This window comes from Ochlerotatus camptorhynchus, unplaced genomic scaffold (assembly GCF_037179485.1).
Source record: "Ochlerotatus camptorhynchus isolate MF236.1 unplaced genomic scaffold, CSIRO-AGI_Acam_v1.1 ptg000738l, whole genome shotgun sequence".
NCBI classification, from domain to species: Eukaryota; Metazoa; Arthropoda; class Insecta; order Diptera; family Culicidae; genus Ochlerotatus; species Ochlerotatus camptorhynchus.
Genome location: NW_027041209.1, coordinates 60,382 through 85,991, shown reverse-complemented (window position 1 = coordinate 85,991; position 25,610 = coordinate 60,382). Strand labels below are relative to the sequence as shown.

The following is a 25,610-nucleotide window of genomic DNA, read 5'->3' as shown; positions in this document are numbered from 1 at the left end:
TTAAAAAAAAAAAAAAAAAATTCCATGACATCACTGCTGCTGTAAGATTCCAATTGGTTTGTCAAACCCGCGCCAACTTTCAAGCTATAAATCCTACTTAAGTTCAACTTTCGCTTAAAACCTCTTAACTGTTTACATAGCGATCTTTCATCCACATCCAACGTCCCAATAAATATATATATATGTGATGCTTTCACTACCAGTCAAATTCTTAGTCTCACATGCAAGCATACAACATGAGATTAGGGCCTAGCACCTTCAGCAAGGTGTTAAAAGTGACCAACGGGAGGAAATTCACACAATGGTCCAAAAAACCATTTTTTTTTCTTCAAAAAGTGATGAAGCATACTTTTTTAAGATTTGTCATTGAAATTCAAGAGCCGACGCCGGTGGTAAGCATGACTGCTTTTTCATCCCAACGGGTGAGAGGGTCGCGCAAAATTTTCTTTATTTCTGAATTTATATAAAATGTAAAGTAAAAACAGGTATGAGGATAACGTTTTGCAAAGAAAGTGGAACGAAATATTACAAGACTAGTTGTTTATTTAGGTCTATGTCTGCCGCGCTCAGGTATAGCTTAGAATAGAGTTGTAGGATATGCACTGCACGATAGATAAGCGCATGTCAGAAGGGCGTATAGAGACACGTCCACATTTATATTTTTAACCTGAATTTGAAAGCGTTGCGAGGTGGGAATTTGTTACGTAAATTAAAACTCCTTGGTAAGTTTCTAGTTCAAGAAAAACTGTAGATTCCCAAAGCAGAATAGGCTCTCACAATAGTTAGAGTACTGGCTCTTGGGCATAAAATCTCAAAGGTATTTCTGAGCTAAAAACTATATTTTCAATTGATTGAGACTCTCTCCACTCAATAAGTATAGGCTCCCACCCTGGTTAGAACAACTAGCTTTGAGTCCTGCGAGAATTTCAATAAAATTGAAAATAGCAAGGTTTCCAACTTACCGTCGGTCGAGCACTCCTTCACACGACAAATAAAATAAATTGTTAGCAGCGATAGCGTTCCTTCGCACGTGTAAATCGATCGCGTCGCTAACAATATCCATAGTCACACTTGTATAGTTATTGGATGTACTCATAATTTATTATACAAATAATGCTCATGTTTATAGCATGTCGTACAAGTGTATCCACGGCATTAAAATGTTCTCCCTAGAGAAGGTCTAGTATAAGAGAGGAGCGGATTAAAAACAAACTGCCTTGGGTGGTTTCTTGCAACACTGTCAATTTCAATCAAGATAGGCACTGCTCGATTGGCTCTGGCTCAAAACCAGCCAGTCCGCTCCTCTCTTATACTAGACCCTCTTTAGTTCTCCCCTAAGTTTTGATCGAAGTAGCCTACCGAAAATTATTCACCTTTTCGTCTTTCAAAATTCCGGTCGCATCAAAATGGCTCTCTTCCTGGCTAGACGGGCTAGACACGTTTGTCCGAAAACTGTTCCGAAAGTATCGTTACGTGTGCGCTTCTCTACAGCTGCCGACGGAAGTGGTGATGATGGCAATCAAAAAGCACAAAGTCAACTGAATAGATTGCACACCTACGAAACCGTCGATGACCCAAACTCGCTGGTCAAAACTACCATCATCAGACGAAACCCTGTTCTGCAGAGGGCGAAAACACCGGAGGAAATCTTGGAGCATGCCGCCAATGCCGTCGCGAAGAAGAAACCGGAGCAAGAAATTAAGGATAAGACGGCTCTATTGAAATCAGGGCTTTCGGATGAAACAGATGGTGCTCGCAAGGATTTCGAGAAAAACGTCTACTGGGGACACGATGGGAAGAAGAGCATCGTCGGATACGATATCTTCCAAGAGTTGGAGGAGAGATTAGAGGAAATTCTTTCGCGTAATGAAGACTTGGCCAATTCATTGGAGAACAAGAAAGAGGAAAAGAAGGACACAGAGAAGAGTAATGAAAAACTGGCCAAAATTAGTACCGCTTTAGAGGGCATAAACCGACTGCTTAGTTTCTATCTGTTAAGATCTTATTTATATCAGAAACATTGGTGAATAAAGGTTGCTGCTTGGTTTAACCGTTTGCGATAATTTTTACTCTTTTATGTACAAACGAAAGAACATAAATTACCTCTCTAGTTCAGTTTAGCAGTTGGTTTCATTATTCCCACTCATTACTTCTCTGCCGCTGGCTTTGCGACAGATGCTTTCTCTTTTAGTAGTTGAATACGATGAAGATTGACGCCGTCCGTGAACGCTCTAACTTCAGCCGAACAGTTCAACGTTTCGTGCTGGTTTTTCTTGTAGCATTCCACCACCTTTGCCTTCAAGTCCTGGCATGGAGGTAACTGATGCGCAACGGCAGTGCTATCGAAACGTTTTTTTACATCAACGATCTATGAAATAAAGAGAATAAAATCCTGATTAATCCACCTTTCTGGTTACTATCACCAATCTCATTTTGACTGAGAAAAGGGCGCGCCTTTGGAGGGTGCTATCACTCTTAGAAGGGTATAAATAGCGGGAGAACATCTGACTTATGCTAATGAGATAATTTCTGAGGCTCTAAACGTCTTTAGAATAAGTCCTAACCAACTTTATAATAATAATCAAAGTAATACACGACACTTAAAATCCAAAAAATGGCTACACTTGGGCAACCAAACTTAAGAATTCTACAAGGTATGATCTATGAACTTGAAAAAATTGGTTTCATAAGACACTTATGAATTTTACAAGCGACTGACTTATGATTGATTATCGCACTACGAGATGGTTTGTAAACGAATATGTAAATATGGTACACTTTATTCAATGAAGAGGTGATAAATCTACCATAGAATCACGTAGTTCTTACGTGAAGAAAATGATGGACGAAAGCTACCGGTATTTTCATGTAACTCTGGCGAGATTTTTTTTGTTTTGAGTGTGCTACTTTGTCTCAGACGTTATATCGATGGGATGTGACGTTTTCCAGTTAGATTTGTTGCGAGGGGCACGCAATAAACTTTAACTCCTACGCAAGCCTTTTTTAAGTACAATAAGTACAGTTAACTGCATGATTAATTACTTTAATTTACGAACGTCGGAATTTTTTCGATTTAATTACTTTTAAGTAAGCTGAAATATTTTAATTACAAGTCGCATAAATTAAGTACATTAAATCCATTAATGTACAGCGACAAATGTACTTAAATTTAATTAAGTACAGCGAGAAATGTACTTAAATTTCCTCCAGCGTACCGTTGGACCCTTTCGTTATTGGCCCGTGAAACATAAAATTTCACAGGCTCTTTTGCTACGTTAAGGATAATGTCAGCTCTGATAGATTGTATCGCTACCGCTGTTATGACTTCAGAATAGACCCTATAAACATACATCTCCCGGGACCCACAAGGAAATCTACGTTGGTGATTGGTGCCAATTCACATGCAACGATCGGTTCGTGATTGGAGATGTAGTCGGATTTCAATACTGCCGAGGTGTTGGCAGGGCAAAAACCTATACCCTGGATCACACCCCTGTCAAAGCACCGGAGAATGCGACAATGAAAAGAATGTTTGTTTGTGCTAACTGGTTCAACCTAAGAAATAACGAATTTATTTTGGTGGATATGAACGAAAACAGAATTACAATAGAAAATTATGTAAAGCACGTTTTGCCTCTTTGTATTTAACCCCAAAATGTATGGCTAAGGGGAAGTTCACCGCACCGGAAATATAGTTTTTTCGACGCGGTTTTTTTTTAATAATGGGAAAAATTATCAAAAATTCGAGAAAATCAGATTTTTCTTAGATTATTAACAAAATTTGCATGTAACAATATTATTTATTTCTCCACGGATACGAATTTTGTTCATTCAAATCAAAAATAAAACTGTTTATACTCTAAACATATGAATGATTAAAAGTAAATTGAAAACATGTTGAAAACTAAAATATGTATTTTGAATTAAATTCAAAAGCATGTTTTTTTCAGCAATATAGAAATCAATCGTATTTGAAAGCATCTGTCACAGATGTGTTTGTTTTTGACTGGCGATGATCGATTTCTGTACGTGGTACCTGGTCAAGCGGGAACGGTGAGAAAGGCGCAGAAGGCGGTAGTTATTTCGCAGGATCAGAAGTTTTTTTTTTGAGGCCAAAAAGGGGCTGTTCATAAACTACGTAGACATTTTTTTTGATTATTGACCCCCCCCCCCTCCCCCTGCGTAGACAATTGTCCATACATTTTTTTTTAATTTGTATGGGCCGTGCATAATTATCAAGCCCCCCCCCCCCTAAATTGTCTACGTAGTTTATGAAAAAGAGCTGAACGGACACTGGAGCTGGTGAATACTTTGGACATTCACACGCTTCGCTACTTCCGGGAAAAAATCGCAGCTAGTATGAAATTGTCTTCCCAACACGGATAACTTGAGTGTGTCAAGTTGATCGGTAACGATCATTTCGTGTCCTGTGCACATGGCACTCATCGTTTCCTATCGGTTTGGAATTCTGCCCATAGTATTGTTTAGTTGACCCATGGAAAGACGAATAATGGGGAAACGAATTTCATAAGTGCTATCGCGTCAATTCTGAATACGGATGTGATCATATCAGGCATAACATTTGATAATGGCACAAAAGCATTTGTAAACAAACTTTCTAATGCCCTTTACACGCAAACCAAAGTACGCCCACGCAAACCAACAGCATCATCGGATAAGGGCAACTATCACCTTTCCACAAGTGGTATTGGTTTGCGTGGGCGTACTTTGGTACGCGTGTAAAGGGCCTTAGAAAGTTTGTTTACAAATGCTTTTGTGCCGTTATCAAATGTTATGCCTGATATGATGGCGATAATACAAATAAAAGCACACAATTGGTTTGAATCAGCTTAGTGTCTGCAACCAAACACCTTGTACTATAAATCCAACGCAGTCAAAAAGGCAATTGCGTGCCCCTCGATTAGTTGGAAAATGTCGAATTCAATACCAGCAAATCTCGATCAGCAATTTCCCGATGTCATCCCTTTTTTCCCTGAATTTTGGATATTTTCCCGTTTTTTCCTTGGTTTGTTTTCCATTCTGAACACCAAATGCTACCGACGCCAGGGAGGCAGCTCCCACACCTGGGGCCACATTGCGCATCTCGAAACGAAAAACTTTATCATACAAGCGTTCGTACAAAAAGTCTTTCGTTCCGAGATTCGCAATGTGACCCCTGGACCCTACCTATCAAACCATCAACTCCTAAACCGGGGACCAATGGCTTTACTTCCCTTGTGATCAGGTCAAAAACTGTCGCATTAATGGCCCTTCGCTCATTTTCAACTTCTATTCCATTTTCATACTGCCGTACTCTAACGGAACTATCCACCTACCCTCTTCTAAAGATCATTCTCTAGCTAATAAATCATCACACTAAAGCTTCATGTTGGCATTTCCAACCAACTCTGAAAATCGTTAACTTCGCGTATGAAGTAACATAAAAACACTTTGAATGTAATAATTTCGATTTTTGGGGATTTTTATATCCATCATTTTACTATGAAACCTTGAGCAACTCTATTCAATGTTCAGCTTTTGTTTTGTTCCAAATTAGCGTCGGGTGGGGCAAAAGTGCCACCCCCAATAATTTTGAAAATAAACATATTTTCAATGAAGAGCTCTGAGTGGGTTGGTTTATTTCCTTTAAATTCCGTTTTAATTGCTTATCTTTTGACAGGTACGCGTATTTCGTCTACTACTTGCAGACTTCATCAGTGCCAAGTACTCAACACCACTGAAGAATCCATCTTTTATCTACGAGTTATATACATGACATGGCAGTGGATACCTGCTGATTTTTAGTACCTATTGATTAGTATATAACTCGTAGATAAAAGATGGATTCTTCAGTGGTGTTGAGTACTTGGCACTGATGAAGTCTGCAAGTAGTAGACGAAATACGCGTATATGTCAAAAGATAAGCAATTATAACGGAATTTAAAGGAAATAAACCAACCCACTCAAAGCTCTTCATAAAGGGATTCCGTTAAGAGGTTCGACAAATTAAAAGGATATTTTCAATGCTAAGTCATCCATGAAACTATGGATGGTGTTCCTATGCAGCATTATAGAAAGTTCTGTTCAAAATGAAGTCTTACAAAAAATTGCAAAAAATCTTTTTGTGCTGATGTGTCGAAAATCGAAATTATTTATAATAATTAAACATCATAAAATAAGGATTTTCGAATTTCCAAATATTGTTTACTACAATTCCTGCATCACTAATAATGATTAAATTAAATATCAATAACAAAGAATTGGTAAATATTCCCTTTAATTGATCAAAAATCATCTTCTTAAAAATGAACCTCACACGGGTGCAAAAGTGCCACTATAAATAAAATTAACAAAAATAAAAAATAAATTGCATAATTGCGCATTTAAGTATCCGGTAAGTTTGTATTCATCATACTTGGCAAAACCAGCTACATAAAATATCAACAACAATAGTTTTCATTTGAATTCAAAGGTAAACATAGTTCATTTGTTATGCATTGAATAATATTGTAAAATGCAATAGTTAAATCGAGTAAACAATAACAGCTGTTGTTAACATGATTAAAAATCAAGAGGCTATGTTTATAAATAAGCATTAATAGATTTCACTCAATTTAAGACGCATGGCCCTTTTGCCCCATTGCAGTTTCAAAAAAGATTTGAGATGAAAATATCGTAAACAACTATTGACGAGATTTAATTTGCATTACATTGCTGATGTATGAAGGCAATAATATGAACTTGCAAGACGGTGTAGAAACTCCTATTAATATCCACTATTTGGCATATCAAGAAGGTACGATTGGTAAGGTGGCACTCTTGCCCCACCAGACCTTAATGAAATAGACCGCACAGTTTCGACTTATCTGTGACAAACATTTTCCAATATTAGCTAATTATGCCTTCAACTTACCGCATCGTTGTATTCCTTTTCCAAAATCTGGTTCGTTTTTTGGAGGTTCGCCTCGAGTGTCTGCAGACGTTTTGTCCAGTAGATATCATTAGCTCTGAGCTCCTGTTCCTTTTCCCGGCGAACTTGCATTGAAGTGAGCGAGGGTTCACCATAATATCCGGCCGATGGGGGTGGCAACGGGTTGGGATAGGAGCTTGGAACACTGCTATCTACGGACGGGCGAGATGCACCTTGCGGCTGCTGACGAGCTCCTTAACAATGAGGAAAAGAGTTGTTATTTACGAAGCATTTTTGTTTTACTTATTGCATAATCGGAATCCGTCGGCTGCTCGCCAGAGGACAATGAGCATTTTTTGACAGCCGATATCCAAAACATTCAGCAGTTTCTCGCCTTTTTACCTTCTTTCGGGGGCAGTCCCGTCTTGAGTCGCTGCACAACGTCGTCAGAAATATCGATAACTCCAGCCGGCGAGTCGTTGTCGACGGAGACGGTCCTCGGAGTGCTGGAGGAAGCTCCCATCGTGATCAAGTTTTATGCACAATCTTCGAACACACCTGATTTGAGCACCACACTGCACTGGATGAAGAAGACGTCCTCTTCTCTTTTCGTTTTCACCTTTTTTACTATTATCTACACGCAAATAAAAAACACATCAATTGGATACAGCTTTCAACCTTGCTTATAACCCTTGCCGAAAATTAGAATACGATGAAGATTTTTACTTGTTTTAAAGCGTTATTGGGCCGTATGAATAAAAAGAGTTTCTATTTGAATAAACCATATTTTTCTGTGTTGTTATGACAAAATGTTCAATTTAAAAAATATATACATATATTGTGTTATTAAAAGGTATTGAATTAATAAAAATTAGAGTACAAAAACAAAACAGAAAGTAGCTCAATTCATCACACGTGAGGTTAGCTTTCATTCAAGTGTCATTGGTGCCATTTGCATTTCTGAGCAACAACAGCGATGCACAGCAAAAAAAATGTAATATCGATCAATGATGTAATATCCCTAATAAAAATTGTATGGTTAATTTGCTTAACGACGTGTTCTGGGTATCATCCAAACCATTTGTGGAATAGTTCAATGATTTGGGTTATCGTTCGTCTATGGTTATTTTTTATTAGGGATTGTATCTGCTTTTTGCTATTACATCATTATTTCATACATCAGCTTGAATTGGGTTCTTTAATACCCCGTTCACATTACAGCCTATATCACGTAATATAGGCTGTCTTGCAATGAGCACTCATACATAGGATTTCCAGTGAAAACTAGATGTATGAGTGCTCATTGCAAGACAGCGTATATCACGTGATATACGCTGTAATGTGAACGGGGTATAAGGGTGTTGAGGTAAATACATATTCGTAAGCTGCATTAAAAATGGAACCCATACCCAAAATTTTATCGATTTGTGTACACTGGAACTATTTTAAATAAGTACGATTACATTAGCAAAAATCACCTTATTAGCGCCCCTCGGTGTCACTTTGTATGGGAGTGAGCTGTCAGTTTGTTAGTTTACTGTCAAACAGTGAAGTTGTTATTTTGCTTTAATACCCTGTTCACATTACAGCCTATATCACGTAATATAGGCTGTCTTGCAATGAGCACTCATACATAGGATTTCCAGTGAAAACTAGATGTACGAGTGCTCATTGCAAGACAGCGTATATTACGTGATATACGCTGTAATGTGAACGGGGTATAAATCTTAATTTAAAAATCGATACGTGAAAGGGTTTGACAAAAATATCGCTGTGCTCAGAAAACGAAGCTCTTTCGGATGATGTATAAAAAACAATATATTTTTAAAAATTAAAGAACCCAATTACATTGATCGATATTACATTTTTTTTTTTAGATTTCATCAGTAAATTGAGATTGATATAGAAGCAAAACAAACTTCCTTAATATGTCGATAATGAAGAGCAGTTCGTTTAATAAACATTGTAAAATTTTGCATTCCTAACAATAGTTTTCTTGAATCAACTAAAGCATAGTTTGTTGTATTTTGAAGTTTGACGTTTGTTTATCTCTCAGTTTATCCGTTGGTCATGACCCAATTAAAAAGCAACTGGATGTCAAAATCTCATGTCAAATTGGATTTGAAAATCGATCATAAATTCTTCCAGGGGGGTAAGCATATGCGGTTAGGACTGCGAATCATATGTAATGAATGTTAACGTTTGGTATTTGCTCGAAACATTTGAGTTTCATTTAAAATTCTAGAAGAAAAAAAAACAAAAATTGTGTACTTAATGATTTGCTTTTTCCACTCAAGCAACTTGCTTCAATCCGCTTTTTGTGAAATCTTTTTCAACAAAGGACCCTAATAAAAATGGTATGGTTAATTTGCTTAACGACGTGTTCTGGGTATCATCCAAACCATTTGTGGAATAGTTCAATGATTTGGGTTATCGTTCGTTTATGGTTATTTTTTTATTAGGGGATGCGCACACCCCTCAACAAATTTTAGCCTTTTATAAGTTGGCCCAACTAGCGAATCAAATTCGTTAGTTGGGCCGAGGTGGTGGCCCAACCAGCGAATTTCGACTGTATCTCTAAAACAATTGAACAATATAGTTATTTTGACCGGAAAAATAATTACGTCTGCTATTGTTCTCCGTGGACTGTTATCAGTTATGAAAAATTATCTAAAAATCTGTACCATTCTAAAAAATCTGTATATTTGGCAACACTGCTTCTCGTTCACCAGCTTTTGACTTTTTCTGTTTTTTTTTCTCGGAGTTGCGAGCTAAACTGTCATTTGCCTGTACCGGTTATCTTGCGGAATATTCGGATTCTAAATTTTTATTCGGTGATCAAAGCTATTTCACGAACTAGAATTAGCTTGTTCTTGTTTTTTGATCGTCGTTACTTCGAATGGATTAGCTACCAAGACTCAGCATCGTCTTCAGCGGTTTGGGTACAATTGTTATGTATACATCTGAGAGGTACTCAAAAATTTTGCAAATCTGGATGAATACAGCGAAATAATGATAACCGCCTCAGAGCCTTTGGTAAGATACGTTGCGTTTTTCTATTGAACCTGTGAGTAAGGTGCTCTTCCACAGGAATTTATTCCACGGGGTCGTCAGGCGGTGAACGAACACCCGGGCCCCTTGGTGTTGAAGAAACCTGTACCGGTTCCGTCCGACTTCATCCTGCTCCAGCGGATGCAAGATGTCAACATCTCGCTCGATGATAGTCCCGTGGAATTTTATCTGCTACGTGAGACGTATAATGAGTTAGAAGACAACACGGCAGGACCCGGTTTCCTGCGCGAAGCCGAGTTCAATACGGAAGAGGAAATCTACGTTAAGGGTAACACTGCTGTCTGGACAACGGGTTTGAGCAGTGACGAAGCTGCACCACATGTTTGCCTGACTTGTGAAAACCCTATCAAATACGCTTTCTTCAGTCCACGGAATTTCATTTCGTCGGAATCGGAAAGGAAAGAATCACATGCGCATGAAAAACGGTATGTTCATCTAGTAATTAATTCTAGAGATTACTTGGAATTTGATGTTTAATTGAAAATAACAACAATTTTAGAGCAAAACCAGTGCATCATAGCAAATCAGCAGTTTGCCTATTGGGCGGTACATCTCTGAAGGTTTACTGTAGCAGTGGTGAAAACTTTGGTACAAGCATAGAATGTCCAATCTCGAACGTTTGGCTCTCGACCCATGGTATTCTGCTGGAAAAGGAACCATCAAGTGCCGTGCTGGAAACGCATTCGATTCCTATGCCTAGACTGTTCTCTCTAACACATCCTCTTGATGAAATGTGCCCTGTTCTCATAAAAATTAACAACTCAACGGCCTATTTGACTGAAGCTGAGTATCGAGTCGTGTTTTCCTGCGAGGAAAACAACTTAGTACTGATGTTCGATGAGAAATTAGCAAAGCATTTTGTTTGTTTCCTACGAAAGGCTACCGAAGAGGAGAAGAGCGACATGGGTTGGGGTAATGATAGTGGTTCCTTTTCCAATAGCGTTTTCAATGTTACCGGAAACATTTCTCATCAGGCAACAACACCTCTGCCAACAGTCATTACACCACAATCGTTCTACAAAAGCTCTCGTAAGTGATAGATTATAGAATAAGTACTTAGACTTTATAGATTTTAAATAACTTTTATAATAGTTTTAGCACGTCAAAACGCATCAACGGTGGGCCGTTTCAGTCTTGGAGCTGCCAACAGCAGTCCCTATGCTAGTAATTTGCAACTCGGTCACGCTGGTTCATTCAATCTCAACACTACAGGAGTTGGTGCAACAAACCGAAATCATGTTCAAACTCATGCCGCCACCGGTGCAACGCCGCTATCAAGGTTGCAATCAACATTAGGGACCTCCATATCACTTATGGATGTCAGGAAAATTGGTCAAGCCGAACCATCAAAGCCAATTGTACCAGAGTTTTGCCTGGAGCATGTTTGGACTGATAATGTCAGTCAATGGAGGTAAATAGTGCCATAATTTTTATTTTTTCATGCACATTTCAATAAAGCACCAAACAGAGGAGGAAGAGAGGCTATACCCCATTTGGCAAAAATATGGAGAACCGCTACTTATGTACTTCAGATTTCAGATTTGAACATGAGGTGTTCTTTTTTTCCGTTTTGCTGCTAAACGGTACACTCCAAAAAATCTTCACGTTGATGCTACGTGAAAAATCACGTAACCCCTTAAACACCCCACTTCAATCATTTTCACGTGCCGCAGATCAATGTCAAATGGAATTTTGATAAAATTTACGTGATTTTCATGTCGGTTGATACTACGGGAATTTCACGTAAAAAGAATGTGATAAGCATGTACACTCTACAAAGTATACACGTTCAACCTACGTGATAAATCAAGTAGCCATTTCGATTACTTCAACTTCCATTTTTACATGATGGTAGTGAAATTGACAAACATACCATGTAATGTTCACTGGAGCTGATGATGAAAGTGTTTACGTGAAATGGGTTTACGTGATTTACATGTATGAAAAAGTTATTCAATATGGCGTCGACTTCATTAGAGGAAGAGTTGCTCTCAGTTTTGGATTTCCTAACACTAACACTGCATAAACTAGAAGGTGTTTTTATACTATTTTACATCATTCGAAGACCGCGCAAATAATTGTATTTATTTAGATTTCAGAGGCTGGAATCAATATCATAACTCGGAATAAGACAGCGCAAACAGATATTGCATCAGAATGGTCCTGATCAAAGATTTGAGGCAACGAAATGTTCATTGTTAATTTTTTAATAGCAATAGAGAAATGCTTGACGTTTAATTAAAAAAATCTAAAAATGTTTAAATATTATTTTCTTGGTATTTTTAGATCCTGTAAACGTTGCTTCAAGATCACGTAAACATTCCGTGAAAATCCATTTCAATATTAGTAAAAATCACGGAACGTAAACGTAATATAAACAATAAATGTCAGTAAATATCATTTAAAAGCCACGTAAACATTGCGTGAAAATCTATTCCAAGTTAAGTGGAAATCACGTAAAATTTACCTTACTGTTCACGTTGACCACTAAATGGGAACGTAAATGTTACGTGAAAAGTAGTATGGACGAAAGCTACCTATGATTTCGCATAGATCGGACGTGCATATTTTTTGGAGTGTAGCTATGCCAAATGACCATTATGTCAAACGGGATAGAGCTTAAAATCTGTCCTGAATTAGCTCAGTGTCTTCGGACAATATTTTTTTTAACGATTGTCAATGTAAAAGAAGGGATAGTTTAAGGACAGCCCTCGTCTTTGACTTTGTCGTGAAGTTTTGTCGTGATTTTTTACCAGCTATTTCACAAAACTTGACCAACAAATTATACAACTCCAAAGAACTGCTCATGTTTGAAAGAAGGTAAAATCTCGTATATTTTTTTTAATTCTGATCTGTCCTAATTTTATGACAAGCTACTTTTAATGTGCAAAAAATAACTAGAACAACAAAACTCAAAAGAACTGCTCTTGTTTGAAAGAAGGTAAAATCTACTATTTTTTAAACTTTTGCATCACTGATTTACATGAATCAATTTTAAATTGTTATTTTTATCATTTGTATTCAATTTAAAACTTAAAAAGAAAATTTTCTTCTCAAAAATTTACCCTTCTTTTGATCACATGCTGTTCTTCCATTTGTGTTCATTTCGGGGTAATGGCCATTCGGGGTAGTAGGACTGTTTTCTCACCCCCAATGGGTCTGAGTTCAATCCCAGCTGAGGTCGGTGGGATTTTTCTGAGGCATAAAAATCTCTGCTCACGTCTTCCTTCGGAAGGGAAGTAAAACCGTTTGTTCCGGCCATGTGTATTGATGAATGGGTGCGATATCATACGCAGGTGTGGAAGCTGCCTTTCTCCACATTCGATGGCAATGGCAATCGATGTCCGTCGGTGATTGGCACTAGATTGCGGAACAGAAACCAACGTTAAATAGAGGGGGAAAATAGCAAATCTTATGGTAATAACAATGAATAACGTCTGCAACGCTAGGCGCATAAACTCATGCATGAGATTTGAGTTTGGGTTTTTCCGAACACTGGCGTTCCCACACGCTAAATAAAATTCATGAACATCGGATACAAGGGTGGATTTCTTACATCATCTGCATATTTTCTTACATAATGTCAATGTCAATTTTTTATATAAATTTAATGTCAGTTCTGTAGCGTACTAGCAAGTTTTTCCAGAATGAAAATATTCGTATAAAACATTCACGCGATGATAGTCAAGCCACAGTAGATTGTAAAAAAAAAACAAACTATTTTCGCAAATTTGCTAACATAAACATTGCTCAATGATTGTCATTAAAGTTGAAAACTGGGATTCTATAACATTCCCGAAAGACATTCGCCCGAATTCCATTCACCCGAATTTATCATTTACCGGAATGGAACATTCGCCCGAATGGACCATTAACCCGAAAAAAAATATACAAATTATTATCATATTCCAAGTGTTTGTTTATTTATTCTTTGATAAGATTGTTTTTCTTTATTTAAGAGACTTTCAGCCGTTCTTGATAAGGGTTTTAAAAATGATTACATCTATCCTGGACGGTCCCTTCCATCAAAAATTTGTACCTTTTGTAGAGTGCAGAAAGAATAATAGCGGTGTTGCATACTACCCTTTTCAAAATATGGAACAGTGACAAAATTTCATTTTGCTCCAATTACAAACATTATCCAATCGTTTAGATCACGCAGCCCAAAATCGCTGTTCATTTTAAACGCTTGTCGTACCTCAGCTAATGGATCAATGAAAATACTGAGGTTTTGACAGAACTATGCTGTGGCTACCACAGTATTTTACATTTGATCTTCCATATACAGTAGCGCCAAAAGCATGCTGTGGTGGGTTCAAAACTTGACATTTTAAAATGATCAATTGATCATTTCAATAATTAATACGTGGGGAGATCACCGTTTCGTGGTGATCCTAGTCCTGCCTACTTCAAACTAGGGGAATAGGATTTATCAGTAATCAAAGGAACACATCTTAGTCCTTGTTACTTTTTATGCCTTGCTGATAGTGACAAGACTCGGCTTTGTCCACCGATGATGATATTGAAACAAGGGAAACATTTGTTAGTTAGTCTTCATCTATGTGATTCCTAATCTTCTATTCGTTGTTCCCTAGTTTGAAGTGGTTAAGACTAAGATTCTGATGCATGGTCATTATCGGTGTCATTATTTAATTTTGTTGCTAAGGAATCCAATTTTAACTGACAAAGGGTCGCACCTTTGGAGGGTGTTTCAACACTCCCCGAAGGGTATAAATAGCGGGACCTTTTAATTAGAATCGGATCCTTGCGATAAATGCAAGAATGACAACTGTAAAAAAAAATCGAATACTTCATCATTTCTCATTAGTGATGGAGGAAAAAAAATAGAAATAATTGGCTTGTGTTAGACGGATATTCGGCCACTATTCGCATAGCAGTCCCATGGAAATCCACAGGACATGGGATTGTTATGCGAATAGCGGCAGAATATCCGTATAACAATAGAAATTTACAGCTGCAGGAAATAAGCTTAACTGGTTGAAAGCACCATCCACCGCGCTATTCGGTAAATTCCTGTAACTCAAAAGAACAGCATGTGATAATAAGAATGGTGAATACTCATTGCAGTTTCTCAGTATCTACGAAACATCCCTTGAAAGGGACAATTTTAAAGAAACTTTGCCCTTTGTTATTGACAAAAAACACCAAAGTTTTAGAATTGAACTCCCATCAAACTTTCTTCTCCAGAAGGTCTTCGTAGCACAAATTTCTAAATCTCCTCTCGTTCAGAGCGTGAAATAATTTATAATGCAAAAGAATAGCATGCACTAAAAAAACGGAGTCACTAGAATTCGCCTAAATACATGTATCTTTTGTTGTAAAGTTGCCCATATAATCGATTTCTTCAAGGGGAAGTTTGCCGCCCAAGAATATATTTTTTTTCCGGCACGTTTTTATTTTTCTAAAAGTTTTGGGAAAAATTATCAAAAATCCAAGAAAATCAGAAAAATTTACATGTAAAAATATTTTTTTTTATCTCATCATGAAAAAAATTGGACTCTCATCAAAACCGAAAATTCGATGTTTTGTGGTTTTTTGAGTCCAACTTTATGCCATGATGACTTTGGAAAATTAGAAAACAAAACATATTTATTTAAATTTTTGATCTTTTTCCAATATTTTTAGAAAAATCAAAACGTTTTTTTAGAGGTAAACTTCCCCTTATTTAAAATATATAATGCCATTTTCGTTATTATGAATGAGTTTAGTTATCTTGACCCTTATTTCTGTTTCCGAACGAATCGGATACGCCATACAATTTTGTATGTCGTATCCAATTCGTTCTAAAACAAGAATAAGGGTGCATATTATGAATTATTGGCAAAATGTTTAGTCTATAAAATATCGGTTGGCGAGTATTTTACTCATAACAATAATATTTCGGGTGGATGCAATTCGGGGGGATGCACAGTGGTTGAAATCGTCGTTTTTGCGCGCTTAATTAATAACATCTTTATTCTGATATTTAGGTTTATGGTGTCTTCTGAGAAGTTTATCAAAAAATGTATGCGCTTCTTTTGGGATTTTCAGCACAAGGATTAATCCCCCTTAAAGTGAGATAGAAAATTTATTTTTTCAATTTTACAATATACAGGGTTGGTGTCTTGACAAAAGTTTGAGGAATCATACTTTGGAATAACTTTGTCCAAGACACCTAAACCGTAACTTGCTCACTTTTGGAGATATGATACGTTATTTGTCGACAACCTCTTAAAAGTGGTTTTTTAATCATAACTTTTTTATTATAACTTTTTCGACTTTGAGATGTTCTAAAAAGTTATAGACAACGCTAAAATACAAAACTTTGTCCAAGATAGCAACCCTGTAGTTTTTCAAATTAAAAAGTTATTAAGGTTTTTTTTTTGTTTTTTTGGCCATTTTTTATGTACTTTTAACTCAATGTGGTGCAAAATGGTGCAAGTTATCAACCATGCATGTGAAACTACAAGTAATTTACTTTAAGATGATGGCAAAACTCTAAGACTATAAGTGACTGTAAGGTATTTTTAAAGTAAGTGCATTCAATCATTTTTAGTAAAAAATACGTACGCACATTTCATAATTTTTCGTTTTCTTCTATTCTGTTGATATTATTATTATTTATCTTTATTAGGGATTCTGTTGATAATCAAAAACTCCTGGATTCAAATATTTCACAATCTATCTATTTCATTCATTCTCGCTGTCATTCTCGCTGTCATTCTCGTTATCATCCTCGTTGTCATTCTTGCTGTCATGATGAAAATTCTTCAGAAGGCTTTTTGCGTCCTCTGAAAACGATTTTTCCAATTTTTTTTTGGCCATCCACGAATGCTTGTGATCAAAGGATCAGATGACACAAGAAGCATATTGATGAGATCTCGATTCGTGGCTTGTCTCGAAACTTTTCGAGTGTTGAATTCACGGTACCTGTTTGTCGGATAAACATTGGTAATAAAATGCACATACATAAAATGTTTGTATTTACCTACCTTTTCCAATCTTTATTTCTCGCTTCCTGCACTTCCTCAGAAAGTTGGCCAATCGGGACCATAAAATGGTTGATTATGGAAGACCCATGAACAAGGACTTTATGAACGCTTACTGGTAAATAATACCACGGGTATAAGGTGACTAATAAGCAGGCTGTCTCAATGCAATATTTGTCAAACGTTACTGTATCGATTTCATAACCTGATCCTATGGATTGAAGAATAGAACCACAGCGCTGGATGGCTATATGATCGAGTCCAGTGATCTCCGCTACCTTTTCAGCATTTGCAAAAAAATTACGAGCAAGGTTTCCGTTATTGGATGTTCCGGATCCTCCAGGTCGTGGTTGATCTACATTCATCCCCATTTCCACCTTCAATCGCTTCTGAATTTTCTTTTTACGTTCTAGCATTTTCTGCTTATCTTCGCCCCGTGACTGCCATTTCTTCGTTTCAAGTTTATATGCAACATGGATAAAATATTCAAAAAATCTTATCCACGCGTGCAGTGGTGATAATCCGTACTGGAATGCTGACTCAGCTTCTTTTAGTTGTCGAACTCTATCAATGTCGTTCATATCGGTCGGTTTCGCTAAGCAAATAAAACACCTTTGTGACGATTTTGTGCCTGTTAGCGCAGAACATATCTTCCCGTCTACCATAGTTAGTAGCATGCAATACTGAATACGCATGTCACGTCCGTATTTCGTGATTTTAGTTGGCAATAGCTTCTCAATTTGTTGTTCAATATAGTTTTTCTCTAGAACAGCAAGTTCAGTAGTTTCAGAAATCATTTGTATTCTTGGCCGAGGATTGCAAAAAAAATACTTCCCGTTTGTTTCCGCAACTATTGGAACTAGTGAGGTGATGAATATGTTCGCTTCACTTTTTGAACCATCGTCATTTTCAAATCTTTGGTTGTACTCCGGATTTCCAGAGCTGCCATCCATCCCCCACTTAACCGCCAATTTGATGTCTAGAAGCTCCTCATCTGAATAGTTGTCCAAATTTTCCTCATTAGCATCAATGATTCGTTCCGAAGTATGGTCCAACAATTGTTGCAATTTGACTTCCACACACGTGTCGCTGACTGCTATATAGTCCTCATCGGGATAGCAGCTTTTTTTGGCTTCTAGGATGCGATGATATGGTGGATATATATTTGCGTTTAGATCTTTCGCTCCCGATTGAATTTTTATGTACTGTGCCTTAGATAACTTTGCATCTATTAATAATGCCAAAGCTTTAGCATCACTGTACTCATACAATGGATGAATTGATGATTTTTCCCATGCTTTAGCAGTCCTTCTTGCCCGCGATGGACTTGTCTGCGTAGCCTCTTTAAGAATGTCAGCAGCATGTTTTTGTCCTGATTCGCGAAGCTTTATTTGCGTTGCAAACACAAGTTCTTCCACTGGATGATTTTCACGAATGGCCGCTGTTTTTCTTCTCTTTGTTGATTCACTGCATTTGTCGAAAGGAATTGGTTTACGACCGATTTGGGCACTTGTTGGTGATGAAGGAAGCATGTTCAGGATACTTGCAGGAAGCTTAAACGGTTTATCGAAAAATTCAACATGGTTATGCAACACCTTGCATGCTGAACGGTTATATTTAAGCCACAGTTTTTGAAAAGCATCACAAGTAACTTTTGTGTACTTTGCAACCTCCACAGCAACTTCCGGCATAATGTCGGAATCAATCAAATAATATTTGAGCACCTCTTTGAACACGCTGTGATTTTTGGTTGGTAAATATCTTCCTGCTGCTTTCCATATTGAAAACAGATGTCGTTTTTCTATTTCAACTAAAGGAATAAAAATTTATTCAAAAATGTTTCAACACATAACTTTCACAAAAAATGCAGTAAAGTTAAAAAAAACGTACCTGTGGAAGCCATTTGTGTGTAGTCAAATACTCAAGCTTGAAAACTGAACCACTAGATAAACAAACGAACACTGTCACCACGACAACCATATCAATATTATACATGTAGGCATGATCTCACTTACACATATTAAAAAAAAATGAAGTAACACTGGGTACGTGGTTGAGAATGACTATAATATGATTAATTGCTTTTACACTAAACATATCTTACAGTCGCTTACAGTCTTAGAGTTTTGCCATCATCTTAAAGTAAATTACTTGTAGTTTCACATGCATGGTTGATAACTTGCACCATTTTGCACCACATTGAGTTACAAGTACATAAAAAATGGCCAAAAAAACAAAAAAACCTTAATAACTTTTTAATTTGAAAAACTACAGGGTTGCTATCTTGGACAAAGTTTTGTATTTTAGCGTTGTCTATAACTTTTTAGAACATCTCAAAGTCGAAAAAGTTATAATAAAAAAGTTATGATTAAAAAACCACTTTTAAGAGGTTGTCGACAAAAAACGTATCATATCTCCAAAAGTGAGCAAGTTACGGTTTAGGTGTCTTGGACAAAGTTATTCCAAAGTATGATTCCTCAAACTTTTGTCAAGACACCAACCCTGTATATTGTAAAATTGAAAAAATAAATTTTCTATCTCACTTTAAGGGGGATTAATCCTTATGCTGAAAAGCCCAAAAGAAGCGCATACATTTATTGATAAACTTTTCAGAAGACACCATAGCCCTAAATATCAAAATAAAGATGTTATTAATTAAGCGCGCAAAAACGACGATTTCAACCACCGATGTTATAAAATCGAAAACTGAAAAATTACACTACCGAAAATCGATATTACTCTTGATGTGCACGTTATACGTACCTATCGAACAAGAGTAAAATCGATTTTCCATAGTGGGTTTTTCCAGTTTCCGCCGATCACATTGCAGAATCTGTTCATGCGGTAAAACATTGCAATTCTGTATGTTTCTTATGCAAATCTGTAATAGAATCTTACATTTCTCGGTTGGGTGCAAAGTTGAAAATGTTTCACTGAAACAATAGGGGTATTAACTATGCGCATCGTAAAATACCAGGGTCCATTGGAGTGTAATGGAAGTTTACGCATTTACGAGGGTGTATACCCCTAATAGCTTATATCGCATCACACGCAAACAGTAAGAGAAGCCAACAGCACGTCAATAATAAATTAACACAACAGTTGTAGCTAGACAGAACATTACTCCAATAAATCACGGCGATCGAGTTTTTCTCCCATTGTATGTTATAAGTAAATATCCTTCTAATATCTATTAAAATGTTGTTTTAATTTCAGAGAATTCCCCGAAAAAGCTTCGAATGGTTTTTTGCACGTCGATATGGTTGGTGATGGCTATCTATGCTATTTGCTGCCTCGCTCGGAGAAACTGAACTTGGTACGGATTGATTATTGTTCCACCGATCGTATAAAAATATCACCGGGCACGCTTTCAATGCAAATTCCAGCTAAAGATGCTGTCTGTATGAAGCGTTTGAATATGATTGCGGTGTTAGCACCGTGTGGGACTCTAATGCTCTATTCTGGACCGACTCAGGTCGGCAAGGTACACGTCGCAGGTATACTGACCAGCTTTGTCACATCTAGTGCACTGAGCAACTCATTTGGTGCATCCCAGGGCTTTCCACGGCGCAGTAGTTTACTGCCAACGGTGCCGCCTCAAACGGATACGCGATTCGATGAAGAGTTGCACATGCTATCTCCGGTGCAACCATTGCACTCTACAGCGACCTCGTCACGACTGAGCAATTGTTCTAGTATCAGAGATGGATCAGGAAATCGGTTGACTTTAGTGTTTAACAGTGAGAAAATGTTCCGAATTTCATTACCCATAATGACCGAATCTCAGCTGGTGTCACGCTGCTTGTTGGCACTGAGGGAGACCCTTCCCAAACAACTAGCGTTAGACCTGATGATCCGATGGTATGGCACGAAGAACGCACCCGGTTCGAGGGATTTCGACGGGAATCGAGAATGGGATGCTTTTGGTGGAATGCTGTTCCAGCAAATGGGCAGGCCATTTCCGCCTCCTGACAGCCGATTGAATAAATCCAATTCTAAATCGTCATTCGACGAACCGAAGAAGCGGCGTAAGAGTGAAAACTGCCTTGGAACGGATAGCGATTGGGAGTATTTGATTGGGCATAGTGGAAAAAACAACACACCAGACAAGGATACAGAAGCAATCGCTCCGATTCCTTATGGATCAGACAAAGCACTGTTTGAACACATCCCCAGTATTCTTTATGCGTTACATTTGGTCTACGAGGACTTAAAGCTAGAGCCCCTCCTGCGAATCGAACTTAAATTGCTGGCCGAATTTCTGTACGAACTGTCGTTGGATGTAAAACTGGAAAAGTTTCAGCTGCATTACTTTTTAGATTTCCAACATTTGGTTGATCTTCGGTCCTGCTGTTTTATAAAGGAAGAAGCTAAGACCAAATTTGTGAACTTGTTTGATGCTGACTTTGAAAATATTCCCAGAATATTTCCCTACGTTCATGCGTTGATTGCAAATCCCAACAAAACCGATCTGGAAAGCTATCCCTGTATGGAAAGAATCAACAGCCGTAGTCGAGATGTAATTTTGATCGTAGCTTATCTTTATCGGGCCAAAGGTCTGTCAAAATGGGTAACGAAACAATTTGAGAATCTATTTGATAGTTGGAAGGTTACTGCACTGGACGATGTCGATAAAACGATGGCTACTGTAGTGATCCGAGTGCTGATGAAGCGAAGATACAATCGTTTGACCCTAGAAAAGTTGCCCGTAAGTATACACTATCTGATAGCACAGTTTCTGGAAACCAATCGCAACAAACCGATCAATATGTATGACGCGGAAGTTTACGAACTCCTACTCAGACCGGAACTGTATGCTCATGCCACATTCGATGCCCAAAATCAGTCGGTTCGAAGCAAAAAACATACCAGTGGATTGAAGGAAAATTCCCTCTCGCTCCGTCGAAAAACTCAACCAGAGGTCATACCGAAAAATGAAGCCAAACAAGAGGAAAACGGCATGGAAAATATCGACACAAAATTGTTGAGATTGCGTTTTCCAGATGATTTAAGGATCAACGATGTTAAATCGTTCCTCAACAGTTCACAACCAGTGACAATCGATATCGTGCAAGCTCCCAATGTTTCGGATCATGATTTTATCGAGGAACAAGAGAAGCAGTTGTACGCTTTGTGTATTCGAACAATGGCTCTCCCGATTGGCCGTGGTATGTTCACTTTGAGGGCCAGCCGCCCGACCGCAACGCAGACGCTGCCCATTCCCAAACTGTGCTTAACTGGCAAAGAGATACACCGAGGTGCCACAATTGAAATCCAGCAGCTGGAAGTTCCTCCTAACATGAATCTATGGCCAACGTTCCATAACGGGGTTGCAGCTGGTCTGAGGATATGTTCCGATACGCCTGAGATTGACTCCACCTGGATTACGTACAATAAACCGAAAGGAGTCTCCGACATTCCAACGGAACACGCCGGCTTCTTGATGGCACTTGGGCTAAACGGTCACCTAAAGTCTCTTTCGTTTATGAGCATCTATGAATATTTAGTAAAATGTGACGAAATGATCAGTTTGGGTTTGCTACTGGGCATTTCAGCTGCCCATCGGGGTACGATGGACATAAAAACAACTAAGCTGCTAAGCGTGCACATAGAAGCGTTACTTCCTCCGACTGCGGTTGAGTTGGATATTTCGCAAAACATTCAAGTAGCATCGTTGATGGGTATCGGGCTCGTATACCAAGGAACAGCCAAACGGCATATAGCGGAAGTGCTACTGCAGGAGATAGGACGACCCCCTGGCCCGGAAATGGAAAACTACGTGGAACGAGAATCGTATGCCCTTACGGCTGGCTTGGCGCTAGGATTGGTAACCCTAGAACAAGGAGAGAAATCAACTGTCCTGCGTGATTTAGATATCCCGGATACTCTACACTACTATATGGTGGGAGGCAACAGACGTCCCCTTGTAGGTGCCCAAAAGGAGAAATACAAACTGCCTTCCTTCCAAATCAAAGAAGGTGATACAGTAAATATTGATGTCACAGCCCCTGGAGCTACCCTTGCCCTAGGTTTAATGTATTTCCGCACCGGAAATGAAGCAATCGCTAACTGGATGAAACCTCCCGATACAACCTACCTGCTCGATTTTATTCGTCCTGATCTGTTGCTTTTGAGAATTGTAGCCAAGAATCTTATCATGTGGCACGAAATCGATGCCTCTACTGACTGGGTTTACAGCCAAATTCCTCGAGCGTTATCGGAATTGATTAGGAATCGGCTCTACACTGATCATCAAGCGCAACCGACGGACCATGAAGCGCAATGTCAGGCCTATTGCAATATCGTCTGCGGGGCCGCTATCTGTATTGGCCTAAAATACGCCGGAACGGCAGATGAGCGCGCGTTCACAACATTGCACTTCCTGCTTAAATACATCCTTGGACTCAATGGTCGACCTTTCGGAGACTTTGCCGGTAAACAAACACTTGAAAATTGCACAATGATGATTTTACTCTCGGTATCCCTGGTACAAGCCGGTACCGGGGACGTAAGGGTACTGCGGGCAATCAGAATGCTGCGATCCAGATTTGGACAATGCCACGTCACGTACGGATCTCATATGGCAGTCCACATGGCATTAGGATTTCTGTTCCTCGGTGCCGGACGTTATACACTATCGCGTTCGCCTGAGGCAATTGCCGCGCTGATATGTTCAATCTTTCCGAAGTTTCCCATTCACAGCAATGATAATAGGTATCATCTGCAAGCATTCCGACACCTGTACGTGCTAGCAATCGAGCCAAGACTATTTCTTCCACGAGACATAGACACCGGGAAGTTGTGTTTATGTGAAATCTACTACTTGGAAAAAGGCAAGACGGAACCGGTTAAAGTGATGGCTCCATGTATGCTACCAGAGCTTCATACACTCAGCAAGGTGTACGTGCAAGATCACAACTATTGGCATGTGTACTTCGATCAGGAGAATTGGCACAATTTAGAGTAAGTATTTGATCTTATACTCATTTTTTGGTTGTACGACATTTCGTGGACTTCCATTTGTAAGAATGAACCATTTCGCGAAATCTCATTTGGCGTAATAGCCTGTCTTGCGGAATTTCCATTGGCGGAATGTTTAAATCTGCATTTAATAATTTTAGAAAAATTTTCCGTCTTTCAAACTTGAGTAGTTCTTTTGAATTTATCTTTATCTTTATTTTGACACCAACAAATAAAAATAAAAATCAAAACAGAATGCGGGGAAATGGGGTATTCCGCCAATTAAAATTCCGGGAAATATGGCATTCTGCGAGATGGAGCATTCCGTCAAATAGTTTTCTGCAAAATAATGTATTTCTGCGAAATGTCGTACCTACAATCTTTTGTTTCAGCATGCTGCATCCTTATCAATTATCAACGGGGGTAAATTAAGCCCTTGGGCGCTCATTTTTTTATTGCATTAGCATACATCATGTTTCAGAGAATTGATTGGTCAAATTGAGCGCTCAAGTAGTTTGTAGGGGTAACCCACTGACGATAATAGGTACAGGTTTCCGAAGCCGACAGTTCTCCAATGTAAAGCTTCATTCCAGTATTTAACTTACGATTGATAGGGTTTTTAAATATTATTTCTCTTTCGAAAATTTCGAAAAACATTTCTTTTTTTTACAGGAATATCCTCAAAGCTAGTGGATGCATTGATTTGAAGCAACGCGCTGGTTGCCTATCCTACTTAGAAGATCCTAACCGTCTAAAATCAATGCTAACACAAACGCTGACGACCAGTAAATACAACTCATGGAAAATCGACGCAAACGGCTTGCTCGCATTCTCAACGGATCAAAGAATTTCGAATATAGCAACTAAATTCTTGCTCACTGCGGAACACAGTGAAATCGACGAAATCGAATCGATACCCGCGGCGGAACGAAGTGTGATCCAAATGCTAATGCTACAAACGTACGACTGTATCACGCATGACAAAATGCACGGATTGACGATTTTCATGGATTTGATGAATGTAAGACATCATAGTTTTATGCCATTGAGTTGATGCAAAAATATTCCTTTTTGTCCCATTCCAGTTCATCATCAATTTTAAATCATCTTGCAATTCCTCCGAACTATGGCAGTTCCGTATAATCGCTTCTATCATTGCCAGGCGAAGAGCAATAGCTGAATCCGACATGCTTATATCGCAAGATATGTTACAATCGTTGGTCGATCGCATTCGCCTACGTATGGAGCAAATATTGAAGGAAAGTAACCACCTGATTCGTTCGTACGTTGTAGGCGTCCCGTCGGAACGCCCTCTAGCCGAGTTGTTGTCCGAACTATGCGATGATGGTCGGTCGCGGATTGTCAGGCTAATGACATTCTATGACTTACCTAATAGAATCCTTAGTAATGATGTGCTGGAAAGAATCGGTCAGACAGACTACCTGCAGTTTGTCTGTGGCATGAAAGAACAATACCCTGAACTGACTACTGCAACAATATGCTGCATGGCGGAGGCTCTTGGACTAGAATCGGTACGAGGAACATTCTAAACAGTAAGTTAGGTAACACGTTTATTTGTAAGCATACTTTTGAAAAGAATGAATTATCCAACAAAATAATGCACCCTTCAGTAGTTGATTTATCACAATCCTTCCAATTGATTACATCTATAGTTAAAG

General features: G+C 38.4%; 3 protein-coding genes across 3 annotated transcripts; 2 read left to right on the top strand and 1 right to left on the bottom strand.

Moving 5' to 3' along the window:
• Positions 1-1,253: 1,253 nt before the first annotated feature.
• On the top strand, positions 1,254-2,063 carry LOC135714832 (uncharacterized). Its single transcript, XM_065238204.1, has one exon. The coding sequence runs from the start codon at positions 1,407-1,409 to the stop codon at positions 2,025-2,027; it is 621 nt and encodes a 206-aa protein (XP_065094276.1). The 5' UTR covers positions 1,254-1,406; the 3' UTR covers positions 2,028-2,063.
• LOC135714833 (MICOS complex subunit mic25-a-like) lies at positions 2,046-7,496 on the bottom strand. The gene is made up of 3 exons (XM_065238205.1): positions 7,313-7,496; positions 6,914-7,164; positions 2,046-2,368 (listed from the first exon to the last, which is right to left on the bottom strand). The coding sequence occupies exons 1-3, from the start codon at positions 7,431-7,433 to the stop codon at positions 2,147-2,149; spliced, it is 594 nt and encodes a 197-aa protein (XP_065094277.1). The 5' UTR covers positions 7,434-7,496; the 3' UTR covers positions 2,046-2,146.
• A 2,206-nt stretch (positions 7,497-9,702) lies between these two features.
• Positions 9,703-25,522, top strand: LOC135714824 (anaphase-promoting complex subunit 1-like). The gene is made up of 7 exons (XM_065238196.1): positions 9,703-9,946; positions 10,001-10,407; positions 10,482-11,011; positions 11,075-11,393; positions 20,188-23,934; positions 24,604-24,952; positions 25,017-25,522. The coding sequence occupies exons 1-7, from the start codon at positions 9,923-9,925 to the stop codon at positions 25,479-25,481; spliced, it is 5,841 nt and encodes a 1,946-aa protein (XP_065094268.1). The 5' UTR covers positions 9,703-9,922; the 3' UTR covers positions 25,482-25,522.
• The last annotated feature ends 88 nt before the right edge of the window (positions 25,523-25,610 follow it).

What these genes read in the sequence shown, in the direction of transcription:
- LOC135714832 (XM_065238204.1), top strand. Translation starts at nt 1,407, where the DNA reads ATGGCTCTCTTCCTGGCTAGACGGGCTAGACACGTTTGTCCGAAAACT.
- LOC135714833 (XM_065238205.1), bottom strand. Translation starts at nt 7,433, where the DNA reads ATGGGAGCTTCCTCCAGCACTCCGAGGACCGTCTCCGTCGACAACGAC. An exon ending in GGGACTGCCCCCGAAAGAAG is followed by an intron (nt 7,165 to 7,312) that starts GTAAAAAGGCGA and finishes CTCATTGTTAAG; the next exon opens with GAGCTCGTCAGCAGCCGCAA. An exon ending in AAAAGGAATACAACGATGCG is followed by an intron (nt 2,369 to 6,913) that starts GTAAGTTGAAGG and finishes TTTATTTCATAG; the next exon opens with ATCGTTGATGTAAAAAAACG.
- LOC135714824 (XM_065238196.1), top strand. Translation starts at nt 9,923, where the DNA reads ATGATAACCGCCTCAGAGCCTTTG. An exon ending in TCACATGCGCATGAAAAACG is followed by an intron (nt 10,408 to 10,481) that starts GTATGTTCATCT and finishes CAACAATTTTAG; the next exon opens with AGCAAAACCAGTGCATCATA. An exon ending in GATAATGTCAGTCAATGGAG is followed by an intron (nt 11,394 to 20,187) that starts GTAAATAGTGCC and finishes TTTTAATTTCAG; the next exon opens with AGAATTCCCCGAAAAAGCTT.